Source organism: Oryx dammah, unplaced genomic scaffold, assembly GCF_014754425.2.
Source record: "Oryx dammah isolate SB20612 unplaced genomic scaffold, SCBI_Odam_1.1 HiC_scaffold_27, whole genome shotgun sequence".
Classification (NCBI taxonomy): Eukaryota; Metazoa; Chordata; class Mammalia; order Artiodactyla; family Bovidae; genus Oryx; species Oryx dammah.
In genome coordinates, this window is record NW_024070211.1 from 45,874,635 (window position 1) to 45,887,883 (window position 13,249).

General features: G+C 43.4%; 1 protein-coding gene across 4 annotated transcripts in view; it reads left to right on the forward strand.

Moving 5' to 3' along the window:
- The first annotated feature begins 276 nt into the window (after window positions 1-276).
- FLACC1 (flagellum associated containing coiled-coil domains 1) overlaps window positions 277-13,249 on the forward strand; it is a 39,499-nt gene continuing 26,526 nt past the window's right edge. For 3 of the 4 annotated variants that reach the window (XM_040228806.1, XM_040228808.1, XM_040228809.1), the window contains exons 1-5: window positions 277-638; window positions 7,383-7,569; window positions 8,022-8,096; window positions 10,546-10,594; window positions 12,339-12,472. In XM_040228806.1, the coding sequence (XP_040084740.1) occupies window positions 7,457-7,569; window positions 8,022-8,096; window positions 10,546-10,594; window positions 12,339-12,472 (371 nt within the window). In that variant the 5' untranslated portion in view covers window positions 277-638; window positions 7,383-7,456. Of the gene's footprint in view, window positions 639-7,009; window positions 7,253-7,382; window positions 7,570-8,021; window positions 8,097-10,545; window positions 10,595-12,338; window positions 12,473-13,249 lie in introns of those variants that run through there. The other variant, XM_040228807.1, reaches the window with a different exon arrangement.

The following is a 13,249-nucleotide window of genomic DNA, read 5'->3' on the forward strand; positions in this document are numbered from 1 at the left end:
GTTTTAGGTTTCTGTGAGCAAATGACAAGAATTTAAAAGCCACCACAGATCCTGCCACAGCCTACTAAGCCTAGGAGTGCTACTTAATTCTGTTTCCTCTGGTAGTATGTCTTAAACATATCTTGTGTCACATCTTGGAGAATTTCTTAATGGCTCCTTCTCCAGACTTCTCTCTTAAGAGCTGAGGGCCTGAGCCAATGAGATGCTGCCGTTCTGTTTCCATAGCAATAAAAGAAACAAACCTTCCCCCACCATCTGCTAAGGAAAAATCTCACAGCTCCAACTTTCACAAGAGAGTCTGAGTGAAGGAGTGACTTTCTCCTCTAGTTTGACTTACATTGCAATACTAAAAGACTCAAACTGGATTGTCTTCAGAAGGGAAATTCATGCTCATGCCAGGTCAGCCTTGTGAAAGACTTTGACTGGATTCCCTGGAAAACTGTGGATTTTCTGCTCTGGCATTCCAATCACCTGGAATGACCACTAAAGTCTCGCATCCTGGAACCCTCCGGATTTGACCTAAAATTAATTCTGATTTTGCACTGATGAAAAAGAGTTTCTCTAACCTTATGGTGACTTTAAGACTCTTGAATTGAAAAGAAATTACATGGGGAAAACAAATCTTTGGGCAGTCCAAGGTAAGCTCTTTGGAAAGATGTTTCATAAAAATTTTTTTCTTCTGATCATTAATGTGAACCAGTGACCTTTCTGGAGTCTCAGCTGCGCACTGGTGACTACAGGGTCACCAGTTGGCACATTCAGTCCACTAAGTCTTGGGTAAAATCATCAGAAAGAGATATAGGAAAGGAAAAGAATGAGGAGCAAGATTCTAAAACATACACACACACCGCTATAGTCTTAGGGCCATAAAATGCACATCTAGCCACTGTGTATGCATTAGATCTATCCATGCTGATATGGAAATATCTATTAGATATCCTGTTGTTGTTTAGTTGCCAAGTTGTGTCCAACTGTTTTGTGACCCCCTGGATTTGTAGCTTGCCAAGCTCGTCTGTCTATGGGATTTCCCAGGCAAGAATACTAGAGTGGGTTGCCATTTCCTTCTCCAGGGGATCTTCCTAACCCAGGGATCAAACTTGAGTTTCCTGCCTGGCAGACAGATTCTTTACCACTGAGCTACCTGGAAAGTCCAGATATACATATACCAAAAAAGGCAAGGCATGGTGTAGTGTGTAAAGTGTGTTCTTGTTTATGTAAAAACTTTTTAAATATTATGGAATACTTCTGGAAAGATACCCAAAAAGCTAACAGTGATTCTCTCTTTGGGGAATATGAAGGCAGAGGGCTAACATTTAGCTTGTATGCACAGTTATTGAAATATAAAATACTACCATACTGGCTGTTCATATACATTGTTCAAGCCCCTCAAATGTCATGCCTGCCTCCTTGGTTACCTCCACAATTCTCCTGGCACCCCCAGACCTCCTCAGGATTCAGCGAGTGGTTACTACCTGGTGTGGGGGTGGGAGTGGGGTCCTCTGTCACCCTGTTATACCCCATAACCCTCAACTATTCTGCTTGTTCCATAGCCTTGTCTTACTGGTTGTTAATAATTTTGAGTATCATTCCCATGGGTATTTGGAGGCCTTTACTTTTTAAGAGCAAAAGAATATGCACCAAGGCATTGCTCATAATCGGGAAAAAAAGAAACAAGCAAATGTTTATTAATACAAAACTAGCTAAAAATATAAATGGGTACATTCATAAAAGAGAAATTTACAAAGTCATGATAATATAGAAACAAATTTCAGGCTTTTTTATTTATTTTTTTATTTGTTTACTTTTTGTTCACTTGGGTCTTTGTTGCTGCACGTGGGCTTTCTCTAGTTGCAGTGAGCAGGGCTACTCTCTTGTTGTGGAGCATGGGTTCCAGGGTGTGAGGGCTCAGTACTTGCGGCACGGGAGCTTAGTTTCCCTGCAGCACGTGGAATCTTCCTGGGCCAGGGTTGAAACCTGTGTCCCCTGCTTTGGCAGGCAGATTCTTAACCATTGAACGACCAAGGAAGTCTTCAGTCTTGTTTAAAAGGTTTGTTTTAAATAATTAAAATTATAGATTTGCTTTAAATTTTCTTTAAAATAATCTAGTATTAGAAAAGTGGGTTAACTCAGTTCACTGCTCTGTGATGACCTAGAGGGGTGGGGTGGGGGACGGGGAGGGAGTCTCAAGAGGGAGGGTGTATATGTAAACTTACAGTTGATTCACATTGTTGTACAGCAGAAACAAGCACAACATTGTAAAGCAATTATTCTCCAATTTTTAAAAAGGTGAGCTAAGATGGAAGAGACTAGCCATAAACTGCTAAATTATTGTAGCTAGGTGACAATATGTGTGAGTTCACTGTACTCTTTTCTCTACTTCTGTACATTTTAGGAATTTCTCCACGGTAAACTTAAGTTTAAAAATAATTCTATGATTATATATGTATATAGTTACTGACTATATGTTTAAAAAGACATATCTAGGATGTAAGTAGAATTTGCTTTCATTTATGGAAAATTACGCATCTGTTTCTCTAGACTAGAGAGAATTCTAGAGGGCACTCACCAAAATATTTTCAGTGGTCACCTCTAGATGCTTAGTATTTTGGATTATTTTTACTTAGGTTTTTCTGTGTTATTTTCTTTACAACAAACATAATTCAATTTAACACATTTTTTTAAGCCTATTCTCCTACAAATTTAGAAATAAAAGCTTCTGTAAACAAAATACCTTTTTCATAATGTTCCTAAACTCAATTGCCAGTTTTTGAAACCCTAATGTATGCAAGGCAGTGTGCTGAGAACTTTCGTGACATGGTCTCATTTCATGTGCCTGAGAGCCCAGTGAGGAGGCATGAATTTTTTCCCCATTCTGCAGATGAGGAAGCTGAGACTCATAAAAATGAAAGTACATTTATTGGTGTCCCACAGATGATAAGCAGATTTCCTGTGCAAAATCAGACCCAACTGATTCCAAAACCCAAGGGAAATTTTAGTAAAGAATGTTGTGAAGAGGGATATAATGGAATATTACTAAGTCACAAAAAAGAATGAAATCTTGCCATTTGCAATAATATAAATGGACCTAGAGACTATCACGCCAAGTGAAACAAGTCAGAGAAAGACAAACAGTATGATTTCACTTATATGTGGAATCTAAAAAACAAATCATCCTTTTTCATTTTTGAAAACATTCCAGTATATTCTATATCTTTGGAATAAAATTTCTAATTTTAATATAACATTTTAAAACATTTTAATTATTTACACTCTCTTAAAACTCAGTTTCCTTTCAACTTTTCCATATGACTTTTTAACCAGCCAATCAACTCTGATTTACTCTATTCTGATAACACACCATATTGGCCTTTCCTTTTGAATGTGAGTTATTTTCAACAAAAAACCTTAATAATGACTTTTAAATTTTTTTTAAAAAGCAAATGAACAAACAAGACAAAACAGAAACAGACTCAGATACAGAGAACAAAGTGGTTGCCAGAAAGAAGAGGGGTAAAAACTTGGGCAAAATAGGTGAAGAGGATCAAGAGGTACAAATTTCCAGTTATAAAATAACTATCATAGAGATATAATGTATAGCATAGGGAATATTCTCAATATCATTATAATAACTTTGCATGTGACAAATGGTTACTAGACTTTTATTAGCTTATAATGTATATAAATGTCAAATCACTGTGTTGTATCCTGGAAACTAATATATTGTATCCCTTAGAAGCAATGGAGTAGCCATCATAGTGAACAATAGAGTCTGAAATGCAGTACTTGGATCCAATCTCAAAAACGACAGAATGATCTCTGTTCGTTTCCAAGGCAAACCATTCAATATCACATTAATCCATGTCTATGCCCCAACCAGTAATGCTGAAGAAGCTGAAGTTGAACAGTTCTATGAAGACCTACAAGACCTTCTAGAACTAACACACCAAAAAGATGTCCTCATCATTATAAGGAATGCAAAAGTAGGAAGTCAAGAAATGCTGGAGTAAAAGGCAAATTTGGCCTTGGAGTACAGAATGAAGCAGGACAAAGGCTAACAGAGTTTTGCCAAAAGAATGCACTGGTCATACCAAACACCTTCATCCAACAACACAAGAGAAGACTACACACGCACTTCACCAGATGGTCAACACCAATCGGATTGATTATATTCTTTACAGCCAAAGAGGGAGAAGCTCTATACAGTCAGCAAAAACAAGACCAGGAGCTGACTCTGGCTCAGATCATGAACTCCTTATTGCCAAATTCACAATTAAATTGAAGAAAGTAGGGAAAAACTACTAGACCATGCAGGTATGACCTAAATCAAATCCCTTACAGTTATACAGTGGAAGTGAGAAATAGATTCAAGGGATTAGATTGGACAGACAGAGTGCCCGAGGAACTATGGACAGGGGTTCATGATAGTGTACAGGAGGCAGGGATCAAGACCATCCCCAAGGAAAAGAACTGCAGAGAGCAAAATAGGTGTCTCAGGAGGCCTTGCAAATAGCTGAGAAAAGAAGAGAAGCTAAAGTCAAAGGAGGAAAGGAAAGAAATAAACACCTGAATGCAGAGTTCCAAAGAATAGCAAGGAGAGATAAGAAAGCCTTCCTCAGTGATCAATGCAAATAGAGGAAAACAACAGAATGGGAAAGACTAGCGATCTCTTCAAGAAAATGAGAGATACCAAAGGAAAATTTCATGCAAAGATGGGCACAATAAACACAGAAATGGTATGGACCTAACAGAAGCAGAATATATTAAGAAGAGGCAGCAAGACTGCACAGAAGAACAACACAAAAAAGATCTTCATGACCCACATAATCACGATGGGGTTATCACTCACCTACAGCCAGACGTCCTGGTGTGCGAAGTCAAGTGGGCCTTAGGAAGCATCACTACAAACAAAGCTAGTGGAGGTGATGGAATTCCAGGTGAGCTATTTCAAATCCTAAAAGATGATGCTGTGAAAGTGCTGCACTCAATATGCCAGCAAATTTGGAACACTCAGCAGTGGCCACAGGACTGGAAAAGGTCAGTGTTCGTTCCAATCCCAAAGAAAGGCAATCCCAAAAAATGCTCAAACTACCACACAATTGCACTCATCTCACACGCTAGTAAAGTAATGCTCAAAATTCTCCAAGCCAGGGTTCAACAATATGTGAACCATGTACTTCGAGATGTTCAAGGTGGTTTTAGAAAAGTCAGAGGAACCAGAGATCAAATTGCCAACATCTGTTGGATCATTGAAAAAGCAAGAGAGTTCCAGAAAAACACCTATTTCTGCTTTTTGACTATGCCAAAGCCTTTGACTGTGTGGATATCAGCAAACTGTGGAAAATTCTGAAAGAGATAGGAATACCAGACCACCTGACCTGGCTCTTGAGAATTCTGTACGTAGGTCAGGAAGCAACAGTTAGAACTGGAAATGGAACAACAGACTGGTTCCAAATAGGAAAAGGAGTACGTCAAAGCTGTATATTGTCACCCTGCTTATTTAACTTCTATGCAGAGTACATCATGAGAAACGCTGGACTGGAAGAAGCACAAGCTGCAATCAAGATTGCTGGGAGAATATCAATAACCTCAGATATGCAGATGACACCACCCTTATGGCAGATATTGAGGAAGAACTAAAGAGCCTCTTGATGAAAGTGAAAGAGGAGAGTGAAAAGGCTGACTTAAAGCTCAACATTCAGAAAACTAAGATCATGATATCTGGTCCTATCACTTCATGGCAAATAGACAGTGGAAACAGTGAGAGACTTTATTTTTTTGGACTCCAAAATCTCTGCAGATGGTGACTGCAGCCATGAAATTAAAAGACGCTTGCTCCTTGGAAGAAAAGCTATCACCAATCTAGACAGCATGTTAAAAAACAGAGAGATATCTTTGCCAACAAAAGTCCGTCTTGTCAAAGCTATGGTTTTTCTAGTAGTCATGTATAGGTGTGAGCGTTGGACTATAAAGAAAGCTGAGCACTAAAGAATCGATGCTTTTGAACTGTGGTGTTGGAGAAGACTTGGACTCCCTTGGACTTGGACTTGGATGTGCTGCAGTCCATGGGGTCACAAAGAGTCAGACACGACTGAGCAACTGAACTGAACTGAACTGAACATATTGTATGTCAAATATACTTTAATAAAAAATAAAAACTAGAAGGAAAAAAACTATGGTTGAGGTGAATCCTTGATCACAGCTACAGAGCCCCTTTTGGCATGTAAGGCAACATATTTACTCAGAACATGGGGCAGGGGAGGAAGGGGAAGGAATACCATTTGCCCTACCATGTGCTCCAACAGATGTCGAATACCCATCCGAAACATCGGATAATCTACCAGTTCCAAGCCTGCATCTTGGGGGGCTTTCTCCTGGAAATTGACTTCTGCTGGTTTGTATGTCCTTTGCAGGCTCACGAGCTGTAGTTTCCTATGGTGCACTAAGTGAGGGAGCCCATATGGACATCGCTTGTGCAATATTGTCTCCTCTCTCCCACTCTCTGTTCTTGTGGAATTAAGTATCTCTTAATCTGTACTCTCATTTTAGCGGAGTTCTGGAAAAGAAATAAGATAAACAAGTATGATCAAGCCTCCATGTTTACCTGACAGTTGTTTTTCATGCAGACCTTTGTTATGGAGTTTTTATTTTTATGAAGCCAAGAAGGAAGAGTTTTGGTTGTGCAATTCAGGCCGGTGACCAGGAAAGAGAGCCTGAAAGGTTCCCTTGCACTGTAATTTGAGTAACAGAGCTGCTTTTCTAGGAAGGCCTATGCATGACCTACCTGTTACAGGCATTTCTCTGCACTTCAGAGATAGCTAGTGTGGCCTGATGGAAGAGCAAGTGCTCAGGAGTCAGATAGACTTGTGTTTGTTTCCAGCTTTGTGACTTGCTACCTCCCTTACCTTTCTGAGCCTCACTATCCTCATCTGTAAAGTTGGCATAACAATAACTGATCCTTTATTGTGGATCTGGCTCATAGTAAGCACTCAGCGACTCCTTCCCAGGTGGCTCAGTGGTAAAGAACTTGCCTGCCAATGCAGGAGATGCGGGTTTGATCCTGGGTCAGGAAGATCCCCTGGAGAAGAAAATGGCACCCCACTCCAGTATTCTTGTCTGGGAAATCCCATGGACAGAGGAGCCTGGTAGGCTGCAGTCCATGGGGTTGCAAAGAGTCGGACACGACTGAGCGACTAAATAACAACAACGTCAAATGTTAAACAGCTTTCAAGTCAGATCTCCTGGGTGGCCAGAGGTGAGGTGTTGCGCTATGTTCGAGACCCTGTACCACACTGACAGCTTCCAGAATCTGTCATCTGTGCTTTGGGCTTTCCCTGGGTTCTTCCCAATTCATCTCTAAGCATTGTTGCTCTGACTCTCAACAGTGTAACTCTGCTGCTGTTTTCCCACTTCAGTGAGGGCCTCCTGACCAAGCAGCCAAGACAGCCCCTGACCTGCCATGTACCCCAACCCCCTCGTCTACTGCACCTGCTGGGATCCCTGGAACTTGGGGCCACGAAAGCTAATCAAGACCCCTCAGCCACCAAGCAAGACCTCTTCGGTGAAGCCCAAGTAAGGATTATCCAGGATGGAGTGTGGCCTCAGGGCTTGGGCTCCGTGGAGTGGATTTCCAAAACAGTCAGCTTGGCAGCAAAATCCCAAAGCAGCTTATTCACCTGTTGGCTGCACAGCACTCTGGACAGGGCAGCAGGGGTGGAGTGTGGCTTCAACGAGGAGTCTGCAGAGTAAGCACAGGAGGGGAAAAGGCCATGGCAGGGCACCCCCTATGCGAGTCAAAGAGCTTCTGGAACTAGAGGGCTTCAGCCCAGGAACTCCCGGTCAGTGAACAAGTGCCAGGGTCATCAGCCTGAGGTTCCCCAGACCATCCTGATTATAGATTCCCATTGGCAGACCATGTCTTCCAATTTGGGGTCACTGTGGGGGTCTCCCTTACCTGAGAGTGCTAAAGCAGGTGCCTGAATTTCCAATTTTCTCTTTCTCATGATTTCCTTTTTCACTGTCAGGCTCTCTCCTCTTCCTCCAGCTGGAAAAAAACAAAATTATGCCCAACCGATAACAAAACCTGCTGTCTCCCCAAAGTAAGTATTTTCACGTCCATGGGACAGGAATGGTTTGAAGTATGTGAATAAAATATTCTCCCTTCTAGGCCTTTACAACGTTTCCTGACTTCAGGTAACTGCTCCCAAGTGTGTCAGAGAAATGCCAGAGCGCCCTGGGATTTCCCCCAAACCTCAGCTCCTAAGGTGGATTCTGTGGCCCTTTGCCCTCACTGCTTTCAAAGTCACTTCCAAGGAATTCTCAGCAGGGTGCCCCAGAGAGCCCCTCCCTGCCCTAAAAGCGTTGAATGCCCACGCACATCCTTGACCAAAAGCCTCCCATGGATTTATGGCGTGCACTCATCCTTTTCTTGATTACTTTGCTATGTCTAAGGATTTCTGTAGATTGCAGCTCTGTTTTTATTCATCAATTAAAATTTTCACTCACATTTATAAGCTTATCTAGTGTAATTTAGGTTTAGGCCTTTGCGTGAAACTTTGTATTCTATTTACTTAGATATTTGGAATCCATTTAGTGAGCACCTACTATTTGCTAGACTTTGATTTAGGTGCAGGGGGACAGCAATGAACACGGCCAAAGTCTCTGCTCTCCTGGACTTGCATTCTAGTGGGGAGGGCTGGGGAGATGACCGTGAACATGTAAATCCATCCAAAGCCTGCAAGCACTATGTGAAAAAACAGCGCAGGCATAGGGAGGAGGGGATGGTGAGGGTGGGGTTGTAATTTTGCACAGAGAGATCAGGGCAATCCCTGGGTAAGAGGTCAGTAGGAACTGTGCTGACCACTGGGGTCAAGCACTCCTGGCAAAGGGAACAGTGAATATAGAGGCCCTGGGTGGGAATTTGCTTGGCACATCTGATGTTTTCCTGGAAAGCAAAAGGCCCACGTGGGGCCAGTGGAGGAAGGGAGGAGAGAGGGCAGGGAAATGAGCTCAAAGAAGTTGCAGGGATGCTGAATGCAGTCAGTAGAGTAACAACCACCCCCTACCTCCCCGCAGAAGTCCACGTCCTAATCCCTGGAAACCGTCACTTTGTTCTGTTACTTGCTGAGGGGAAATGAAGGTGGCGGGTGGAATTAGGTGGCTCAGCAGCTGATAGATCATGCTGGATTGTCCAGGATGTAATGTAAAGGTGGACTTATGTAAAAGTAAAGGTCCTCACCTGTGAAAGAGGAAGTCAGTATGTCAGAGAAGGAGACGTGGCAACAGAAGCACAGGCTGCAGTGATGACCTTGTTGGCTTTGAAGACAGAGGATGAGGCTACTAAGAGTAGGGGCAGCTTCTAGGAGCTGGAAACGGCAAGGAAATAGATTCTCCCCCAGAGCCTCCAGGAAGAAGACATCGATTTTAGCCCAGGAAGACCCATTTCAGACTTTGACTTCAGAACTAAACATAACAAGGTGCTGTTCTAAGCCACTAAATTCATAGTAATTTGTTACAATAACAGTAGGAAATTCACAGGGAAGTATGCTGGCCACTATAAGGACTTTGATTTTCACTCCAAAAGGGATGGTGTATTCACTGCTGGGGCCACCATAACAAAAACCACAGACTTAGGTGGCTTAAGCAGCAGAAATGTATTGTCCCATAGTTCTGGAAGCTGGGAGTCCAGGATCAAGATGCTGGCAGGGTTGATCTCTGGTGAGGACTCTCTCCTTGGCTTGCAGATGGCTGCCCGCCTGCCACTCCCTCACCGGGTCTCTCCTTTGTGCGTACACATCCAGGGTTCTCTCTGTGTGTCCTAATCTCTCTTGCAAGAACACCAGGAAAATGGTATTAGTACCCACCTTAATGGCCTCATTTTAACTCAGTCACTTCTTTAAAGTTCGTAAATCCAAATACAGGCACATTTGGGGATGGCAGGTGTTAGGATTTCAGTGTGGTGAATTATGGGAGGGACACAGTTTAGTCCATAACACATAGGAAGCCATGTGAGGATTCTGAGTAGTGACACAATCCAATTTGCATTGCTTGCCACCATAGCAGAAGGTAGTTACTCTTATTCGACTCTTCCAACATCCCAGGTAAGCTCCCCTGCAAATACTCTTACGACATTTGAGTACCTGACCCTATGCTCATGTTTCTGTATCTGGAAAAAATATATTAATTATAATCAGGGTTAATACCAGGTCTCAGAACAGTAACACTTTGCTTACCCTGAATTTATTTAACCCTGGGCACTTTCAGGTTCCCAGAACACCAATTTCCAGTGCAAACAGGAAGAAAGGCAGTTGTGCAGACACAGCAAGGATGTCACTAAAAATCATGTGCATTGAAGTTTAAGCACCGGCTCCTAGGAGAGTGCTTGGATATTCATATCAAGTTTCTAGCCCTTGTTTTAGGAATGGTTCTACTATTAGGCTAGTGATGGGTTGCTTTCCTACTTTTTTACTACCTATCATTTCATCACAATCTGTGTACCAACCTTCCTTTTCTCCCCGACTGCTTTCTAAGCATGCCCTTCTCTTTCAGAATGAAAGTCCATTTAGGAAAACAAGAGGAGAGCAATAAATTACCTCATGTGAGTAAAACTGGGAAGAGAGCAGTGGGGCTAACATTTATTGAGACCCGCGATGTGAAGACATAGATCTTTTACACACACTTACCCCCTCGAATCTGTGCAATGATCCCCTGAGGAGCGTCTGTCAAGATCACATTTAATGTGTCGCTGGTGAGGGGTAGAACCAGGACTTGAACTCAGCTCAGCCGGATCCTAGAGAAGGCATTTTATTACCACTTTCTGCTGCCTTGTAGGGTGTAGGGTGTAGTGTGAGGCGAGTCTCCCACAGAAACCAGATGGTGGCAATCAGGCCGGGCCAGGGAACAGCTTAAGCCCAGATGCAGGAAACCCTCTGCTGCACTTGGGAACCCACAAAGACAAGGGGACAGACCACCAGGGCATCTGACAGGAGCCGGGATGGGAGGGCGGGAGGAAAGGAGCAGGGACAGGAGGGTGCTGGAGTAAGAGATGGGACCGAACCCAGAAGGACATGACACCTGCCTGGGAGTTTAGACCTAGTTCTCTTGGTGTCTGGAAGCCTTTAGGGGTCTGCCACAGGTCCGGTTGACATTTTTAGAAAATGCCCTCCAGTGAGGTATGATTGGCCCTTTTTACACTCTTTGCTTATATCTATTTTCCTTGTCTCTCTTCCCCTCCTCTGCCTGTCTTATATGAAGATCACACAGTCTCTTAATGGTCAGGAAAAAAAATAAACAAAAATACAATTGCCCTCTAGGTGGAGAGGATGATGAACTTTAGGGGAGCCAGACTAAAGGCAGGGAGGCCAACTGAGAAGAGATCACCAGAGCCGAGGAGCAAGGCGACAGCGGCCTCGGACCCCATGAGGGGCAGGGGTGTGGTGAAGAGAGGATGAGGCTGAGGTAGAGTTAGGAGATAACAGGTGCTACAGGGTGTCCTGCACAACTCCAGACAGTACATCTGGGACTAGCCCTGCAGTCCAGTGCTTGAGAATTCGCCTTGCAATGCAGGGGGGTGCGGGTTCAATCCCTGGTCAGAGAGCTAAGATCCCACATGCCTTGGGGCAAAAAACCAAAACCTAAAACAGAAACAATATTGTAACACACTCAATAACTACTTTTTTTATTTAAAAAAATAGCCACATCAAAAATCTTTTTAAAAAAGACCGTACATCTTATCCTGGTCCACACTGGTTGGTAGCTGTGCCCAGATGAATGATTTGGTGGAACTGACTAGAATTTTGAGGGTTTTGTTTTGTTTTGCTCACAATTGTGCTAGGTATTTTCTCATGTGTTATTTTGTTTATTTATCAAAAAAGCCCTAAAAAAATTAAAAAAAAAAAAAGCCCTTTGATGAAGAGTTATTATCTTCATTTTCTGATAAGCAAACTGAAGCTCAGAGATGCTGAATAACTGTGGCTATTGGCAGAGTCAGGATTTAAACTCAGGCCCATCTAATTCCAAAACCTGAGCAGAGTCCCCAACACCCAGCCACCTCCTGGCATCTGGAAGGAGAATGCAGAAGAGGAGCAGGGCTCAGAGGCAGAGCGGGGAGCAGGGGTCAGCGTTTGGGTTCTGCACATGTTGGGTTTGAAAAAGCCTATGAGGACACTCAGGGACCAGCTGAGTCTTGCAATTTGGTTTCAGGAGAGAGGGAACTGGGGGAGGCTACAGGGGAACACCCCACCTCGTGGGTCTAAGATGTGAGTAAGGCCCTAGAAGAATACTGGAGCAATCCCAACACTCCAAGTCTGCAATATGACCTCACATTCTACCTTGATGCCCAGGAAGTGATAAATGTGTCACCTGGCTACCGCCTCGTTCGGAACAAGGAGCAGATTTCTGTCACCTTGGGAGATGAGATGTTTGATAGGAAAAAACATTCAGAATCGGAGGACATGGGCAAAGTCAAAATTTCCAGGTAATGCCCTTCAACTCCCTCCAGCTCCCCAGACTTCTCCCCTCCTGTCCCAAGGACAAACCCTCACTTGCCACCCAGTCCACAGTGTCCCTTCACTCAGCCCTGTGCTGGCACCTCTCTGCACCCACCTCTCTGCTCAGAGCCCACTGGAGTCAGGAGGATGGACGGACGAGTCAGGCAGCTGATCTGGAAAGTGACTGGGTTGGTGTCACTCATCCTAAAGGAGAGTAGTTGTTCCTGAAGGTAATGAGTGGATGAAATAGTCATACAATGGTCTGAATTTGAAGAATGAGAACTGAGAGTAAAGTCGGGACTTCTGGGAGGCCCGAATTTGCATCTTTTTCCTCATGTCCAAAGATAACACTCAGTGATGCCTCTGAGAGACACGGTGTGTAAGACTCTGGCCTGATTCCATTCCAGTTGAGCCTACGCCACCCCCTCTGTCATTCAAGGCTCACCCACTCCCCATCCTCCAGGACCATATAAAGTCAGTCCCCACATCCTTTTCATTCTTCCTCCTGAATCTCTAACTCATATCTCCTCTTTCCCCATCTCCTCCTACATCCTCTTTCTTCTTTTCTCGACCTGTTGAGTTAAGGACCTCATGTCTGCTGCACTGCCTGCCACCCTGTTAACTCCAGCTCAAACAAAGAGCGCCGAATAATCTTACAGCAGATTTCATGGAGGCCCAAGAAACACAAACATCCATAATCTATTCTGAAAGCCTCACTCTAAAATCCCTTCTTTGTCCTGTTTCCAGCCCATTCCTGTCTGTGG